We start from the raw sequence: 20265 nt of genomic DNA, 5'->3' as shown, positions 1-20265 counted from the left end.
ATGCTTTATTTTATTTAAAAGAGCCTGTCTCCGCTTTCATACCGGGGGAGAGCGGACTCCGCCAAGCAGAAACGCAGCGAAACGCATCGGTTTGGGAAACTCATAAATCCTTATTTGAATCCGCTACCCCCGAAAAAGCCAAGTGGAGCCGCGCGCCAGGCAGTACATTTCCAAATGCTACGTGTGATTAAGTCTTCCCATTTAGTGACAGCTGAACTTTAGCATTAATATGATATTATTCAAATAACTGCTTCTTATTTACTTTAAACTAAAGGGGGGGAAAATGATGAATGATTTCTGGACAGCTCCAATGACACCAGGCAGGCAGGCCCTCTAATGAGATTTGACAAAATGGAGACATATGCAGAATGTGGGTTACACTCGGCGTCGCGGCGGGCCTATCGCGCGCCCCGCGCCCCTCCTGATTGTCCACGGGCGCTCAAGCATCCATTTCAATTGCCGCTTCCTCCCCAGCCTGGGTTTTAAATTTAGCCGGTGTCATTTACATATTACTCTTAATCAGAAACCTAGCGTCACGGTTCAGGGCCGGACGCCCTGGCAGTTTATAAAATGGAGATGTGACAGACGTTTAACTCAATGTTGCTTTTTTTTTTCTCCTTCCCCCCGCGATTCCTTTTTCTGAAGCCTCCCGCGACGGCACCGGGGGGGGGGGGGGGGGGGGGGGGTGATTTTTTTCTTTCTTTACTGAGGCATTGTGGGAAGGGCGAGGCGGTTGTGACTGGCCGCGGACGATGACGCTCGCGGTCTCCGTATGTCCCGGAGCGAAGCGGCTGCCGCACTCCGGTCGGGGTGAGGAAGAGGAGGGAGAGACCGCGCGTGGTCACAGACAGTGGGGATCGGGGGGCATTTGGAGCGCGTTCCTGAGGACAGTGTCTACCCCGAGAGCTGTTCAGCTCGTTAGCCTTCGCATGGTCGAACATGCACGAATGTAAACATGCGCTCGCGTGCCCTCAGACGTACACACACACACACACACACACACACGCACACACACACAGGGTGCTCCAGAAGTATGGTAACAGTGCAGCAATATATTTAAGGAATTTGGATTTCAGATCAAAAGATGAATATGAGACACAAGTACAGACAACCAGCTTTCATTTTGCGGTATTTACATGTGTATGTGTTTTGCCATTTTACAGAAACAGCTGTTGTTGTGTTGAGCCCCCACATTTCCAGCTGTGCGACGTTAAGTAAATGTTAACAAAAACGAATTAAATAAACTTAAAGCAAATCGTAGCAATAAAGTCTAATATTTGGTCGCGTAGCCCATAAGTGTATTAACTGTATAATCTGCAACCCACTGACATCGCCAAACGTTGGGTATCTTCTCCGGAGATGCCGTTCCAGGCCTACACTGCAGCCCCTCTCAGCTGATCTTGGTTTCGGAGGACTTCCGTCTTCAGCAAGTGAAACGCGTGCTCGGCTGGATTCGAATCAGATGACTGGCTTATCCAGCCCAAAGCTTTCCACTCTGTCTCACTGATGAATGCTTTGGTCGTGTAAGGCGGCGTGTATTGGGGTCATTGTCTTTCTGCAGGACGAAGCACCGGCCGATGAGGTTGGAGGAATTTCTGTCTGTACACTTCCAAATTCATCCTACCGATGCAATCCTCCATTACGTCATCGATGAAGACGAGCGAGCCTGTTCCAGAAGCAGCCAGGCACGCCCAAGCCATGACATTTCCTCCTTCGTACTTCATAGATGAGGTGGTATGCTTTGGATCAATTCCTGATCCATCCTATCTCCCCACTTTTGGCTAATTCTAATATGGCCTTTTGATCCTTGCTACTGCTAAGAGGATATCACCTTGTAGTATAGCCTCTATAATTTGGCTTTCAAAGGCTTTTGCTGATGGTGGCTTGTGATATGTTCACCCCTGCCCTCTACAAACTGCTGGTGATGTCACTGAGCGTTGTTTTAGGGTTTTACTTCACAGCACAGGATTTGTCTGTCATGAGCTGCAGTTGCCTTCCTTAGCGGACTTGTACAATATGTATGAGTCCAACAATTAGTTCGCTAGTCTAGTATGTGTGAACAATTCATGCAAAAAGAAACGCCTAAGCAACACCTAAGAAAACACCTGTAAGTGATCCGTCAACTTAATGTTGCACAGCTGAAAACTCAGACTCAACACAGAAACAGCTGTTTCTGTAAAACGGTATAACATATATGCATGTAACTACCACGGAACGAATCTCGTTGTCTGCACTGTTGCCTCATATTCATCTTTTGATCTCAAATCGAAATGCTTTGAGTATATACCAAAAATAACAAATTTCACTTTACTCTTCACACTGTGAAATACACAAAATCAGGCTAATATCATGGAAATACACATGAATACACTGAATGCGTAACAGAACAATGTGGAGAATATTTGTTTATTCTGAGAATATTTTTATATATTCGTTTTTCATTAGAAACAAGTAGGAACTGACGATGGCTGAAGTACAACCAGAGAAGACTCAACACCTGGTGACGTCTACGAGGTCACAGACTTCAAGCAGTGATTGCTTGCAAAGGAAATGTGACAAAGCACTAAACCGAACTACTTTCATTAACCTATCAGTATGTCCAAAACATTATGGTACCCTGAAATGGGGGGGCTACAATATGTATAAACAGTGCGGTAATATCTGAATTGTGAAACCAAACTGTATAAACATACCTAAAATTGTGTTAGTAAAAGTATTGAGTACACAGCCAAATCAAGAAAAATATGTCTTTGTCCCAAACATTATGAACCTCGCTGTATATACAACTGGTGTGTATGGATGCGAGTGTGTTTTTTTACATCTACGTTGTGTTTGTCTCATCCCTGCTTGTGTGTGTGACAGATCTAGAGTGTTAGAAAGTGTGTGTGTGTGCATGTGTTAAGGTCCATGGAAGCATCTGCGTGCAATATGCTTTATTTTGATTTTGATTGTATATGATAGTTATGTATGATTATGTATGACTGTTACTGTCGTACAGCATTCATGGTTCTTGTGCTTGAATGCTGGCATGCAAGCACGTGCACGACAGCGCGCGTTTGGTACACAAGTGTGCACGTGAGCACCCGGCGCGCACGTGCACGCGCGCTCGCACTAAAATAAGGCGCGGTGAGCCAGCGCGGAACAGGAGAGAGAGAGAGAGAGAAACAGCGGGAGACAGCGCCCTACCTTGTTCTTACCTTCTCAGCATTCCTGTCAGAATCCTGGAACTCTTCCCCAAGTTGGTGTCTGTCTCTCTCAGCTTTGGGAAACAAAAGAAAAGTTCAAATGAGCGTTCGCACTCATACATATTCAGACAAACGAAAACTTGTGTTTACCTGAAAATGTGTAAAAGGAAGGAGAAGGAGCAGGAGGGAAGGTGGGCGGGGCCACGGCTAACGTCGGCGTAGGGGTCGGGGGGGGGGCTGACTCGGCCCGACGGGAATGGGCAATGCTGAGAACTGCGGACCCCCAGATATTAATGGTCTGTTACTTCCTCTCCTCTTGTTCTACCCCCTCTCTCTCTCTCTCTCTCTCTCTCTCGGCCCTGTGTCTCCCTCTCTCTCTCTCGGCCCTGTGTCTCCCTCTCTCTCTCCCTCTCGCTCTCTCTCTCTCTCGGCCCTGTGTCTCCCTCTCAGACACTGAGGCTCTTGGCCGGGAGTCGTACGAGGCCCAGAGTGCTGACGGCACAAATGACGGGCAGCCGTGAAATTCCCGCCGCGCTCGGATTTCCAGAGATGCTCCGCGAGGCGTCGCGTGTTCCCGGATAACTGGCGGTGGGGGGGGGGGGGGGGGGGGAGTCAAAAAATCCGGGAGACGCCCGTCGCCACGCTCCCCGCCGTAGACCCGGCCCGGGAGATTTCTCGGGCTCTTCCCAAAAACGCAAATCGCCAGAGGCCGGGACTGTATGGAGCTGCAAGAAAAGTGTACGTCCCGCTCGTCCCCCCGCTCAAACCCCCCCCCCCCCCAAAAAAACACGGTCCTATATGCAGGCTGTACAGGGCAGGCTACAGTGGAAGTGGCTCGTAAAAACTTCACTTTTGCTTCCAGACAATAAGAATTCCTGGTTAGGAGCAATGAGCATCTTTCCACCTGGGGTCAGGTGCCTAAACTGACCCTCCACTGGAAATGTCCAGCTGTATATATGCCCCCCCCCCACCCCCCCACCTCCATAACTGGCTGGTTAGGCGAGTGCACGTTCACCCTCAGCTGCACCAGTCACTCTAGACGAGCGGGTTTCCAAACATACAGACACAAACAACAATGAGCTGATGTTAAAACTTCATAATTTGTACTTCATTCAGCTACTTTTGCGCTTTTCATATTTTTTCTCTGTAATTTACACTGCAGCGCTTTGCTCAAAACGTTCCCATCCTGCAGAGTTTTTGAAGAGTGCACAATAAAGGATCTGTAAGGGGGCACTTGGGACGCTGTTGCTCTGCACCGAAGCAAGCGGCACCTGCAGACATCAGAACGGAAGGAGAGTTGTCTTCTGAGGAAATTCTGAAGAGCAGAAACTCCGCGCGTTAGCCTGAGAGCGTCGTCTCCCATTTAGCGCGAGCGAACATCTCAAAACCGTCTTCGAAATGCTAACCGCGCGGCAGGGCTTTCAGCGCGGGCCTGCGGATTTTACGCTGGCGGTGTTGAGCATCGCGTTTGTTTGTTTTTTTTTTTGAGCGTACAGGTACGCGGGAGGGTGTGTGCGCCTGACGCGACGGCGTGAGCGCGTACGAGTGAGCGCGTGAGCCCGTCGACCGATGCGAGTTCGCGCGGGGTGCGAGTCTGCGTACGCGCGAGTTAGCGAGCGGGCACAGGACAGGGAGGGGTTAAACCGTGCTCCCCTGACTCCCGTTGACTTTTCCGGCGCAGGAGAAGAAAGGAGGAGCGGGCGGTTCAGAGCTTCACGCGGCGAGGCCTTCACATCTCCTCTCGGCGTTTAAAGGGGGGAGAGAGAGAGAGGGGGCCTACGGAGGCAGGAGGCTCGCGGGGAGCCCGCCGCTCTACCGCGGACGCCGCACCTTTGAGAGGAGATGTTTTATTTCCTTTGAAGCGGGCCGCCGCGCCCGCCGACGCGTTGTGATCTCTGAGCGTCCTTCCGCAGAGAGCCGTTCTGAGACGGCCCCCCGACGGCGAGCGCGACGCCGCCGCCGCCGCCGCGCGGGGGTACGGGAGGGCGGCCGCTGCCGGCGAATCGCAGAACGTCCGCTTCAGCGTCCGGGTCTGGGGGGGGCTGAGGGCGGCCCCCGCGGCGGCACCCCTGTTTCCTGGGCGTCCCGCTCCGTCCTCCCCTCGCCCGTCCCCCCGGGGTGACTACCGCTGTCGCTGCTGTTGTCTTTACCATCGATTTGAAATGACCAATCGTAGATTACAGCCACTGGTGGAGAAGTTCCTTAGTCAGCTGCACTACTCAGGACTGACCAGGGGAGGCTGTAGCACAATGATAATTCAATTCACTCACTCGCTTTCTCTCAAACACACACACACACACACACACACACTCATTATGTCTCTCTCTCTCTCTCACACACACACACACACACACACACTCATTATGTCTCTCTCTCACACACACACACACACACACACACACACACTCATTATGTCTCTCTCTCGCTCTCTCTCACACACACACACACACACACACACACATGCAGGCAGAGAGAGCAGAGATCCAGAGATCCCCGCTGCGGCAGGAGGATGCTGGGATAGCGGTTCACACTGACTCTGCCTCCAGCTCTGGGACCCGGGGGGGAGGACTCCACACTGCCTCCAGCTACATATCCTCTTTACACAGGGCCTGTTTCCCCCTCTGCCTCCCCCAAACACACAGATACAACTGCACACATCCGCATGCCTCCCCCAAACACACAGATACAACTGCACACATCCGCACGCCTCCCCCAAACACACAGATACAACTGCACACATCCGCGTGCCTCCCCAAAACACACAGATAGAACTGCACACATCCGCATGCCTCCCCCAAACACACAGATACAACTGCACACATCCGCACGCCTCCCCCAAACACACAGATACAACTGCACACATCCGCATGCCTCCCCCAAACACACAGATACAACTGCACACATCCGCGTGCCTCCCCCAAACACACACATACAACTGCACACATCCGCATGCCTCCACCAAACACACAGATACAACTGCACACATCCGCACGCCTCCCCCAAACACACAGATACAGCTGCACACATCCGCATGCCTCCCCCAAACACACAGATACAACTGCACACATCCGCATGCCTCTCGCAACCACACAGATCCAACTGCACACATCCGCATGCCTCCCCCAAACACAGATACAACTGCACACATCCGCATGCCTCTCCCAAACACACACATACAACTGCACACATCCGCATGCCTCCCCCAAACACACAGATACAACTGCACACATCCGCATGCCTCCCCCAAACACAGATACAACTGCACACATCCGCGTGCCTGCCCCAAACACACAGATACAACTGCACACATCCGCATGCCTCCCCCAAACACACAGATACAACTGCACACATCCGCATGCCTCCCCCAAACACACAGATAGAACTGCACACATCCGCATGCCTCCCCCAAACACACAGATACAACTACACACATCCGCATGCTTCTCCCAAACACACAGATACAACTGCACACATCCGCATGCCTCCCCCAAACACACAGATCCAACTGCACACATCTGCATGCCTCCCCCAAACACACAGATACAACTGCACACATCCGCATGCCTCCCCCAAACACACAGATACAACTGCACACATCCGCGTTCTTCTTCCAAACACACAGATACAACTGCACACATCCGCGTTCTTCTTCCAAACACACAGATACAACTGCACACATCCGCATGCCTCTCCCAAACACACAGATACAACTGCACACATCCGCATGCCTCTCCCAAACACACAGATACAACTGCACACATCCGCATGCCTCCCCCAAACACACAGATACAACTGCACACATCCGCATGCCTCTCCCAAACACACAGATACAACTGCACACATCCGCATGCCTCCCCCAAACACACAGATACAACTGCACACATCCGCATGCCTCCCCCAAACACACAGATACAACTGCACACATCCGCATGCCTCCCCCAAACACACAGATACAACTGCACACATCCGCATGCCTCCCCCAAACACACAGATACAACTGCACACATCTGCATGCCTCTCGCAACCACACACACAGCCACACACAACTGCATTGTTACTGTGGAAAGAAGAGACAGTGTGGAGCATTGGGGGAGACCGGGGGGGTTGATGGGTTATGGAGATTGGGGTAGGGGGACCCTACCCATAAACAAACTGTAAGCAAAACACTCACCCGCTCTCTAGCCCTCTGGATCTTCTCCCGGTCACCGTGCAGGTTGGCCAGGACTTCTTGCCCAACTTGCTCTGTAAAAGAGGACCATGACATTTCTAAAGACTGCCTTACCCCAGAGCTCGTTCTGACAAGTATGATAATAACATTGTAATAACAGAAATACAACAGTAAATGCTGCCCCTCAGACAGCTTACTCTGTAAACTAGGATGCTAATAACAGTATAATAACACAGTAATAACTCCTCCACACAGAAATAATATTAAAAACACAAGTAAAGCTTTCACAAGAAGAATTCCCCAGTAGTGATTTCTTGATTTTCATTGTGAACCTATGTTCTGAATGTCCTTATACCAGCACCAGATTGAGCAACAGACAAATGCCCATATCTTTAAAATACATTCTAGAAAGAACTAGTTGTTGTAAAACAAAAGCAAAACGATTTCATGAATTTCGATTAATAATAATAACCTTTGCACAATGTACTGGGATTACCCCAGGGGACTGAGTAAATGTTGCTTAAATCGTCTTATAAACTGTGATTATTTTCAACGGTACTCTAAAAGCAGACGCACTGAAAGCTTCAGAATGCTTAATGGAGTCTTCATTGCTTCAGGATCACGTTTTAAAGAAAAGGACACGGCTGACCCAATCAAGCGTTTTAGAACGAAACCTCCACAACGCAGTTTAAGTACAGTATGAACATATCGGTTACAACTGTTGGGTTTAAACAGGAAGTGAGGCAAGGCCTGGAGCACCAATCAAGAGGACGACCCCCAGTTACGCAGCCTTGTCGCCACGGGCGCAGCGAACAACCTCGGTTGAACCGACGGCGACCGACATTTCACATCCTTTCCACCCGGGCTCTCCCGCCAGCCACCGCCGGTTCGTCACGGGGGGCGTGGGGGGGGGTGGTGGGGGTTGTAGTGTTGGTGGCCAAAAACCTACTGCGGTGGGCCGGGGGAAAAAAAAAGGGGCTTCAAGAGGTTGTCCGGTGGCCAACAGCGGCTCTTTGAAGTGGGGCGCCGTGCGCCCCCGCGCCCCGGTAGGACGGGAGCTGAAAGGCTTCCAGGGCCGGTCGACTCGAGCACGGGAATCCCTGCCGGATTCGGGGGGGTCCCGGACCCCCTCCCTCCCTGTGAGGTGATTTAATGCGACGCGGAGACAGGGCCAGATGGTTGGGGCTGCGAGATGTTTCTCCTGGTGAAGGGGGTGGGGGTGGGGTGGGGGGGGGGGGGGGGGTCAGGGGGAGTTGGCGGGTTTGGCGGGGGGGTTCTCAAGAAGAGAGGAGCCTGGTTGGGAAGGTTCACTTTTTGTTCGCGAGCACAAAACCTCGCGAAATAAGATAAACCCTTCCGGAGAGCCCTGAAACGGTCTTAACCTGTTAGCGCCCTTGCTTCACTGTTACAGAACGCATCACAATGCTTTTCATTGTTTCAGACTGCGCCGGCCAATCCGGGCTCCGCAGTCGCACAATCGGCCAATGATTTACGCCCGCTGCTGTTCATGTCACGGATAATAACTGGCAGCCCAATATGTACGCTTTTTTAAACGATGAAATCAATTTTTGAAAAATTTCACGGTGCCTTTATTCCCCTGAAACGTGGGAGGGGTTGCAGGTATGGCTCGCTGTGAAATCCCAGACGGACCCTGCTGTCCTGAAGGAGGAGGCTGGACCCAATTTCCTTCTGTAAATCCCCAGCTGAACAAATGGATAATGTGCCTGACGTTAGTAAAATCTATAGTGCTACTTCAGCTCGGAAAGAGTTTATATGAGTCCACAATGGAAAAAAAGGACTCATTGTAACATGTGCTATCGTTTTAAAGAGTAGCACAGAGTTAGTGAAGGGAAGCATAACGGTTAGGGAACTGGGCTGATAACTCAAGGTTGTGGGTTCGATTTCTCCTCTAGGACGCTACTGTTGTGCAAAGAAACAGGTATTTAATTAAGCCACAATATCCAGCTACATAAATGGACGGAATGTAAAATGTAATCTGTGTAACACTGAAATGTTCTCCATTTGAGTTTTACACTGACGGGGCTGTTTTTACACCACCTTCGGCCATGAGCATGTAGTTTGTGCTCCACCCAGGGCTCCATCACTGGCACTGGAAGCCTATGCTGTCTCCAGCACAGAGACAAACAAATGAACGAATGACACTCACACACACATACACACCCATATACACACACACACACACACAGGACACCCATAAACACACACACACACACACACACACACACACACACACAGGACACCCATATATACACACACACACAAACAAACACACACACAGACAGACACACTCACACACATGCATACACACACACACAGGACACCCATACACACACACACACAGAGGAAACACACACATGCGCACAGGACACCCATACACACACACACACACAGGAAACACACGCACCCAGGACACCCACACACACACACACACACACACACACACACACACACACACACACACACACACACACACACACACACACACAGGAAACACACGCACACAGGACACCCACACACACACACACACACACACACACACACACACACACAAACACGCACATCCTAAACAGTACCCACATTAGTAGCACAGAACAAAAAAAAGACATGAACAATCTTAGTGGGGATCAAAGGAAGGCTCTCAAATCTAGCGAGCAATCCAAAATAAATACTCCACTCGTGGCTGTGTGCCATTATACAGGTGTTCCACTCAAAGCTGGGGCCTGCCCAGGGCATGTGTGGGGAAAGACGCGAAATAGGCCGCATCTGGCCGGAGAACAATGCTCCCACAGCATGCAAAAAGACGAACAAAAAAAAATAAAATGGTGGCACGGAGGTGTCTGATGGATGGATGCTATGTGTCTGCCTTCATTAATTTCTCATCAGAGAGGAGACAGATTGAGGGATTCACAGATTAAACAAAGCAGTCAGACAGACAGATGACAGATAGATCAGATTAAAAGAATGAACACAGAGATTAATAATAATAACAATAACTATTATTATTATTATTATTGTTATTATTATTACGATGACGACGTCTCGTTACAAAATGTGGCAAATATATGCGGTGCAGCACTGCTCTCTTAAATGGCTCCAGATGAACGTCACAGTCTCGGCAGTAAGCGCGAAGGCTAATACAGTCACTAACAGACGGAATCCCTAAAATGGCTGTTGTGACCAAGGAAAAAATTCTTACTGGGAAGTGTTTGGCACACTATGTAATAGTACCCACACACACACACACACACATCATTAAGCCATTACACAGCTAAACAAACATTTTTGAAATACAGAAAAAGCATATTTAAACAGGCTCTTTCTATAGCAAAACGTTTTTTCTGTCAATAAAAGGGAAGAGCTGCACACAAGCAGGCTCAGCCAGGCTAAAAACTGTGGAGTAGCTGAAACTGTGCTGGATCATGGACCAGAGGGATGTGGGTTCTAAAGACTGAATAGTAGCTATAACAGAATTAGGGCATGAACCATGAGGATGTGGGTTCTAAAGAAGTATACAGTCGCTGTAACAGTACTGGGGGATAGACCAGAGGGATGTGGGCTCTAAAGAAGTGTACAGTTCAGTAGCTGTAACAATACTGGAGCATGAATTCAGTGTTCACTGTGTGAACTAAACTGTGTTCTTGGCTAGAAATAGCTGTACAAAATAAGTCTTGTATCTTATTGAACCTGTGCTCTGTAGTTGTCCATGACCATGAAATGCACTTTTGTACGTCGCTTTGGATAAAAGCGTCTGCCAAATAAATGTAATGTAATGAATTAGAAGGATGTGGGTTCTAAAGTGTACAGTCGCTGTGACAGTACAGGGGCATGCACCAGGGAGATGCAAATACTGGACACCCATTTTTTTAGTAGGCATGTTTATGTTCCCAGGTATTGGAAAAAAAAACTGGCTCTTGTTAGACTCCATGTCTAATTTAAGTTTTACAGTAAGGAAGTTGAAATATTTTGTTTTACAAAAAAAATTTGCTGTTTTTCCAGCGCAAGTTGACATCTGTGCTCATCTACTTCTTCCGTGACTGTGGAATATTGGTTGCAGCTGCATTGGGACTATAATATAAAAATAGAAGTACTAGAATCTGCATTGGCCGGTGTGGTCTTATAATATGGGTTAATGATTTCAGCCGCATAATTTCCATATTCTTCATCAAAATTAACAAAGTATGATAATAAAATAAATTAATTACCATGACGCTAATCTTTATCATCAAAAAAAGATACACCTCAATCCGTAAAGAAAATAGCTCACTTTTTGGGACTTTCATATACAGTGGTATATTTGACCACCCTGCATACATTGTCCATGTCTTGATGGATTGAAGTATTTTACAGGACTAAGAGTGGCCTATGATGATGAAGAATGATGAACGATGTTCATCCTTCTTGTTATGACACAAAATACTAAAACGGAAACAAAATTAACTGAAGCATTGACCGCAGTCATGTGACAAGGCCACAAGACAATTTTTTCTTTAAAAAAATTAACTTTTTTTTTTTTTTTTTTCCCCTCGCCCGCTGCAAAATCCATCAAAATGTGATGAGGGGGCCTAGGAGCCCAAGCCTGTAAAATACATCACAGGCTCGGATTTCAGCTTCCTTGCCAAGTACCCCAAAGATAAATATTTCCCTTCCATATCTGACCACAAATTGATGTTCCCATAATGCCCCCCTGCCCCCTCACGGGCCAGCATGTTTAGCCGGGTACGCATCGCCTCCCTAAGGTGGAACTCAGTTACAGGCGGTCAGCTAACGGAGAACTGGAGCACCGGCCGACGCCAAGGAGCCCGCGCCGACGTAGGGGAGGGCAGATTACAGCGTCTCCCGCACCCGACATCCAGTCTTATCAAACTCGTTTTTTTAAAAATAACACACTCTGCAGCCGGCGTTCAAAACCCGCGCCTGACCGCGCTCGCCCCGAAAACTAAACAAACGCACTGCACTTGAAAACCCCAGTCTAATCATACTTGCCCCAAAATACAAAACGCGCTCCGTGCTGGAAATCCAGTGTAATCACACTCGCTCTAAAAACCAAACACAGCGCACGCGAAACCCAAGTCTAATCACGGTCGCTCCAAAAACCAAACACGCTGCACTTCGCTAACAAAATACTATTTTTTTTGTTTTGCTTCGGCAGCAAAAAAAAAATATTTTTGAAGAAGGCACCTTTCCAAAACATTTGCTTTGGGCTCAATCCCAAACTACAGCACTTAGCATTTTTATTTTTTCACTGTGTAAGCACAATAAAATAAATCATTCTAAATACTAAAATGCTAAAGAACATTTTTTTCAGCGTGCTCCTTCATCTCTTAAAAACGACTTCTTGGTGAAGATTTTTCTGAAAAATGAAAATGAAGGACTGCCCAGGAGGATCTAATGGCTTCTGTTATGACGGGAGACAGCCTGCTGAGAGCACTTTTGTCATTCCTGTCCAAATCTTCTCGAGCGGTATCTAGGGTGTAATTCAGCATTCCGGTTTGAAATGCTCTCGACAAACACCGCAGCTAGGCTAGCTCACCGGGGGATAACGTTGCCGAGGGAACGTGACGTGTGATACAAATGCAAAGGGATGCGGTCAAATAGCAAAAGGAGGCGTGTGTCAAATACGTCACAATCGTGAGCACCGCCCTCAGAGAACCTAGCACAGTCCGGCGTGGCTAGGCCTGCTCGCAGAGTGCCGCTCCTGTCTGGGAAATCAAACCATTTCTTCAGAGCTCTGACTCATTACGGCACACGCAATCCCGCCTAAAACGGGAACGGCCAATCCGCGAGCCGCGTGCGAGCGCGTGCGTACACAGACGCAACTACCTGCGCGGGAGAGCGAAGGCACACCGCGGCTCTCCTCAGCGTCTTTCCACGCCGCGGTCGCAGAGCGGGGGCGGAGGAGACCCAATCAGACGCGCGCGCGGACGGCGAGCCGCGAGCGAACGGAAGGCCGGCAGGAGTCGCCCGAGCCACGAGCAACGCCGCCTATCCCAAACCGGCCGCATCCTTCCCATGTCCCCGAGCGTCGTGATGCCAATCGTGCGCCGCTCTTGCGGGGCTGCCAGGTCGGCACTGGCGTGAGTCGGGTTCGAACAGACAGCGCTGTGCTCGCTAGCGCGCACACTAAGCACACTCACCCTTCACTTTGACTGTCCAAACGCTGTTCTTCACTAACAGCGTGGCGAGTTTTCCCAGCGTGAAGTGCAATATTTGCATTTTACTTTTTAGCAAAATGCTGATCTAACCCAGGGCTAATGTCTCAACCGGCTTCAACTTAAACCACTAAAACACGCTCTCCTGTAGAAAAAAACGGGACTTTTCACCTTTCACAGCTTTGACCTGTATGTGCATCCACGTGCATCTCACAATAATTCAATTTCTTATTCTTAGTAATATCTCACAAGGTCATGTGACCGTCCTGCAGAGGGCATAATCCCTGTTACAGAATCGGCCATTAACAATTTCTACCCGCCATTGTCATTCGGCTTTCACCAATTATGTTTCCCCAAAAGGAGAAAAGCACGCTCCTTCACCTGCGATGAGCGGATTCCTCCCCAGCCTTACGCCCGGACAAGGCCCCATATCAGCGATGAATATATTCCGTGTGTAATCTTCTCCTCCGTAAAAGCGGCAATTAACGATTTAACCGCTTCGCACGGGAGGCGCAGAACGCGTGAGGGGAGCGTCTCCACTTTGGCTAAAGAGCTCATTCCCAGGAGGCCATTTAAAAACCGCACGTGCTCAAATGCGAAGGAGTAAAAAAAAAAAAAAAAAAATGAACGCATTTCATTTTGGTCACGTGACTCGGGGAAGCGCAACGGCTCACCCGATAGGAGGACGGCTCGTCCGATAGGCCGCGGGATCTGTTCCCGGGACAGGCACTGCTGTACTTGAAATTAGCGAAGCGATAGCGCGTGCTCTCGATCAATGAAATACTGAAATTGATATAATGTCATATAAAGACTTTCCGCAGCATGGCGGAACACCGGGATTGGTCAAAATGAATGAGGTTTGTGGGTCTCCCCATGTGGCCTACGCTGTGTTTATATAAAGCATTACAGCAGCATTAACGAAGCATATCGCTGGGAGGAATGTACAAAACAGCGAGGTTCGGCAGGCCTACAGTGCAGCATACACGACAGGTCTGTTGATAAGGCAAATACGGATATATGTGAAATATAAGACATTGCTAAAACTTGTCTGAATCTTCTTGTGAGACATCCCAGGGAGGCTTGCGCGAAGGCCGCTCTGTGAGAGCCTTTTTTCCAGAACGTTCTGTGCAAAGCGTGCTTCGGCCACGAGGCCGCGGAGGTGTGTCACATGGCACGCCTCTGCTTTCCCTATCCTGGAGAGACCGCGCCCAAACAGCCTGTCCCAGGGCACTATCCTCAGCCGTTCACCACATTTTTATCTCACATTCAAACGATGATTTCAGGTGTCAAAAAAACGACTTAATATATTAACAATGGCTGCATCGCCACTGTATTTGCTAGAGTGTTAAACACTGACGGTTTGACTAACTGCATCTACGCAGGCTCTTTCTAGCCCCCTGCAAAAACTTCCTCCACACCTCTACACAGGCATGAACGCATGTATGGACACACACACACACACACACACACAGACACATACACACACGCACGCACGCACGCACACACGCACACACATGCACTCACTCACACACACACACACACACACACACACACGTGCGCTCACTCACACACACACACACGTGCACTCACTCACACACACACACACACATGTGCACTCACTCACACACACACACACGTGCACTCACTCACACACACACACACATGTGCACTCACACACACACACACACACACACGCACGCACACATACACACGCACACACACGCACACACACGCACACACATGCACTCACTCACACACACACACACGTGCACTCACTCACACACACACACATGTGCTAGCGCCAGGGAAGACAGCAGCAGTGGGGGTAAATACTCACAGGAGCACAGCTGCTGCTCCAGGAACCCCCCTCTGTGGAGCCAAATAATTGGAGACATCATCAATTTTACAAGAGCTGCTTTATTCCAGCCCTACCGCCAGTCTGGGGCTCCCTGTCTGTCTGTCTGTCTGTCACTCTCACTCATCCCTCCTTCTCTCCCTGTCAGTCTGTCTATCTCTCTCACTCTGCTTCTCCCTCCCTCCCTCCCTGTCTGTCTGTCACTCCATCCCTCCTTCTCTCCCTGTCAGTCTGTCTACCTCTCTCACTCTGCCTCTCCCTCCATCCCTCCCTGTCTGTCTGTCTGTCACTCTCACTCCATCCCTCCTTCTCTCCCCGTCTCTCTCTCTCTCTCACTCTGCCTCTCCCTCCCTCCCTCCCTCCCTGTCTGTGTGTCTGTCTGTCTGTCTGCCAGTCTCTCTCACTCCATCTCTCCTTCTCTCCCTGTCAGTCTGTTTGTCTCTCACTCTACCTCCCCCTCCCTCCCTGTCTCTCTCTCACTCTATCTCTCCATCCTTCCCTGTCTGTCTGTCTGTCTGTCTGTCTCTAACTCTACCTCTCCCTCCCTCTCTCCCTGTCTCTCTCTCTCACTCTGCCTCTCCCTCCCTCCGTGTCTGTTTGTCTGTCTGTCTGTCTGTCTGTCCGACTGCCAGCCTCTCTATCTCCCTGTCTGTCCCTCTGTACCGACACACACACACACACACTACAGACACACACTGAAGGCATCGCGTGCACACATTGCAGCTTTCCCCCAGGCGGATCGGACCCGGGTCTTAACCAGAAGGCACGTGCGTTCCTCGACAGGGAGAAGCGCCTCCACCAGTCTTAATTACAGGCAATTAAACAGGAGCGCCCAGAGAGCCTCTCATTACAGTCGACACGCGAAAAGTCATCCCAAAAACGCTGAATGGGCAGAACGTCAGCGTGGGCGCGCGGGGGGCGGAGAGGGGGAGGCCGCGGAGCGGGAGATCTTCCACCATCTTGGCCGGAGACGGGCTCGGCGTCTTAGCGGCTGACCGGGCGGGAAACCCGCCCCCTCTGAATACATATCAGCGGCGGGGCGATCGCGGCATACTTATCAGAGCACTCGCCTCCCTCTCCCCCCCCCCCCGCCGGGCGCTGTTTTATTCATTGCCTCTGCCCTGACCTCGGCACGCTCCTGTTCTGACAAATCGCGCTTGATTAAGACAAATCTTTATTAGCCAGCCCAGTCAACTTTCCCCATTCATCATGTGGAAAAAGTCTGTTTCCGCGGCGGCGGCGGCGGCGGCGGCTCTCCTCCCCGTGACTGGAGGGACGAGCGCTCTCTCCCCGGCCGCTCGGAAACGCTGATCGCGGACACCGCGGCGGCGTGGACGAGCGCTCCCGCCGGATCGGGGGGGGCTGACGAGACAGCGGCCTGACGGGTACGGATGAGCGCGGCTGCGGGAGGCTAACAGAACCGTTTGTTCGAATGTTCCCCCCCCCCCCCCCGCTTTTAAAAGTTCAGACGTTCGCTTTTCCTTTCGGTTCCAGCTTCCGCCTTAACGACACAACCCCTTCAAGAGTACTTTTTAATTTTATTTATTTTTACATCGGAGCAAACCACACGTGTAAGCGCTTCAAGTGTTGATAGCAGACACCCGCACGTGCGCGCGCACACAGACATGATGCGAAGCATGCCTCTTTCCAAAAACACCAAAAAAAAAAAATCACTCGTTTATACATTTATCATCATTACATCATCACTACATTTATTTTCTACCTGGTAACAGCTAAGGTTGCCGTGACACCTCAGTATCACGGCTGGAAACCCCTGAACGCCGTTAATGTCACAGAAAAAAAGTAATTTAAAATAGGAAGCAGTGTATTAAATATTACTGATGCAACTGCCGTGTAGCACAGTGCATTGGAGTGAGGGGGTGGGGGGGTAGGGGGGCAGGGGGTGTTTGGTTTGGCGCCTGTGAGCTAATTGCCTGGAGTTAATCAACCAGTTTTACTGAACCATCCAAATTGAGACTAATGGACTTTCACCACGACAGTGATTGCCTCCCGTACAGGCCTGCAGCTCTCAGCCTCTTTAAATTAAACCAATGGGAATTTGCATTTACGGGTGGACTGACACACGCCCCGATCCGACACTGACAAATCCAGGGTGCCAGTGACCATGCATCACACACAGGGCACTGCAACAGACACCATGCATCACACACAGGGCACTGCAACAGACACCATGCACCACACACAGGGCACTGCGACACACACCATGCATCACACACAGGGCACTGCAACAGCCACCATGCATCACACACAGGGCACTGCAACACACACCATGCACCACACACAGGGCACTGCAACAGACACCATGCATCACACACAGGACACTGCAACACACACCATGCATCACACACAGGGCACTGCAACACACACCATGCATCACACACAGGGCACTGCAGCAGACACCATGCACCACACACAGGGCACTGCAACAGACACCATGCATCACACACAGGGCACTGCAACAGACACCATGCATCACACACAGGGCACTGCAACAGACACCATGCATCACACACAGGGCACTGCAACAGCCACCATGCATCACACACAGGACACTGCAACACACACCATGCATCACACACAGGGCACTGCAACACACACCATGCACCACACACAGGGCACTGCAACAGACACCATGCACCACACACAGGGCACTGCAGCAGACACCATGCACCACACACAGGGCACTGCAACAGACACCATGCACCACACACAGCGCACTGCAACAGACACCATGCACCACACACAGGGCACTGCAACAGACACCATGCATCACACACAGGGCACTGCAACACACACCATGCATCACACACAGCGCACTGCAACAGACACCATGCATCACACACAGGGCACTGCAACAGACACCATGCATCACACACAGGGCACTGCAACACACACCATGCATCACACACAGGGCACTGCAACACACACCATGCATCACACACAGGGCACTGCAACAGACACCATGCATCACACACAGGGCACTGCAACAGCCAATCGTATGACAAGTTTAAACCCGTGACCATAGTTTCATTGCTTGTATGTCTTCGGTATGTAAATGAGTATGTCTATATCAAGTACACGACACAAACACACACATACACATACACATACACTGTAAAACATTTCAAGGTAGCTCTATTTAATGAGTAACCTCACGGTCTTAAAATCTTAAAAAAGTTAAGCGAACATCGTATCTTCAGTTCCCCATACTTCCTAGAAGAAGTATGAAGAACTGAAGATCCATTGTTCGCCTAACTCAAGATTTCAAGGCAGCCAGGTTACTCGTTACTTATTATTTTAAGTGCAGCCACGTATACATTTTTACAGTGTACACATAGTGTACATAATCTCTCTTTCTCTCTCTGTGAAACGTATATGGATGCCTACCATTCCATTCCATAAATATCAAATAATGACCACAGCGTCACAAGTCGTGTCACAAGACAGTTACACAGCAATAACAACCGACAAAGAGCTCAACAAACACACTTCTTTAACCGTCTATCAATATGAAGAAGTAAATGTCGGTTCAGCAATGCAACCATGACTTTTGACGTTTCATATCGACTGAACACCGGCGGCGTATCTGTTCCTACTACTAATGCAGTTACTGTGACTGACTTATATTTTCAGTTAGCTAGTGAGCCAGTACGTTTTCTATATATATATATATATATAAGAGCGGGATCAAGACCGCACCAGAGAGCTACTGTCGGAAAGGCTCAGTTTCTTTCCGGGAGTAAAAGAGTTTCACTTTTAAAAAAGAAAGGGCTGGTACTCCATACCTTGAAAGAAAGAAAGAAAGAAAGAAAGAAAGAAAAAGAAAAACAGCTCACAAAGTTGTCAGCCGTAGAGGGAGGTAAACGCTTCTGAGCGTCTCGCCTTTTCTAATCGCCCGCCGCCGACGTCGATTTATCATCCGCACAAAAAAACTTCACAGGGGGAGGAAGCAGCGAGATGAAGGCGGCGGACTCCGGAGGAACATGACGTTTCCCCCGTCTCCTTCCTTAACGGTTTAGGAACGCTAATAACAACATTACAACTTGATTAGAGAATTTAACGCTTCTAATCACGCGCCGACAGCGAGATCAAAAGCGCGAAACACAAAAATCTGCCTTTTAATTATCTGCACAACGCCACACCTCGGGCCCAGTCTCCTCGCCCGTCCGCAAACTCCGCCGAAAGAAGGGGGGGGGATCTAACACTTCTTAACAGTTCATTATCCAATAAGACCGCTCAAAGCTCCGAAAGCAGTCCACGCAATTAGCGAGGCCCTCGGGGGGGTCCGGCAGTCGTCTTTATGGCGGACGCTAAATTGAAACACCTCGATTGTGTTCGTCAAAAGCGACGGCGTGAGAGCCTCTCGTCGCCGCAATTTGCATGTTTTGACGGGTGCTCGCCGGAGTTCGGGACCCGGCGCGCCGACACCAATTTACCGCCGCTCCTCGCCCGCCGACCGGAAACTTTTACCAAATAAAAAGAGTCATTATTTCTGCACTTCTTAATTCCGGCCCTCTCAAAAGGAGGATGGATGAATAAATAAATAAATAAATAAATAAATACATCGGAGCGGCGAGGAGACAAAGCCTGCCTTCCAAAGCGCGAGGGGACGGGGTCTGAGAAAGAGTGCAGGCGTTTTGTTTTGTTTTGGTTTCATTGCATCCCCCGGCTTATCTGTCTGCAAGTTTCGCTCAGACGCACCCGGGGGGAGGAGGTGTAGGTGACAAGGCACAAATAAGTAAGTTCTAAAACTCGGATATTAACTTTCTCGGATATTAAAACCAAAGAAGAAACGGCGGCTAATACAGCCGGTGTGTTCAGGGCTTATGATGCTGTAACAATGCGCTGTCACTGGGCTGTTTTGGC

At 49.8% G+C, this 20265-nt stretch overlaps 1 protein-coding gene across 4 annotated transcripts in view; it reads right to left on the bottom strand.

Annotated features, from left to right (window-relative positions):
• vti1a (vesicle transport through interaction with t-SNAREs 1A) overlaps nucleotides 1-20265 on the bottom strand; it is a 190297-nt gene that overhangs the window by 59586 nt on the left and 110446 nt on the right. For 2 of the 4 annotated variants that reach the window (XM_035404572.1, XM_035404573.1), the window contains 2 exons: nucleotides 7357-7427; nucleotides 3198-3259 (listed from right to left, as the gene is read on the bottom strand). In XM_035404572.1, the coding sequence (XP_035260463.1) occupies nucleotides 3198-3259; nucleotides 7357-7427 (133 nt within the window). Of the gene's footprint in view, nucleotides 1-3186; nucleotides 3260-7356; nucleotides 7428-20265 lie in introns of all 4 variants that reach the window. The other 2 variants (XM_035404574.1, XM_035404576.1) reach the window with 1 other exon arrangement.

This window comes from Anguilla anguilla, chromosome 2, assembly GCF_013347855.1.
Source record: "Anguilla anguilla isolate fAngAng1 chromosome 2, fAngAng1.pri, whole genome shotgun sequence".
NCBI classification, from domain to species: domain Eukaryota; kingdom Metazoa; phylum Chordata; class Actinopteri; order Anguilliformes; family Anguillidae; genus Anguilla; species Anguilla anguilla.
This window is presented reverse-complemented; position numbering and strand designations above follow the sequence as displayed.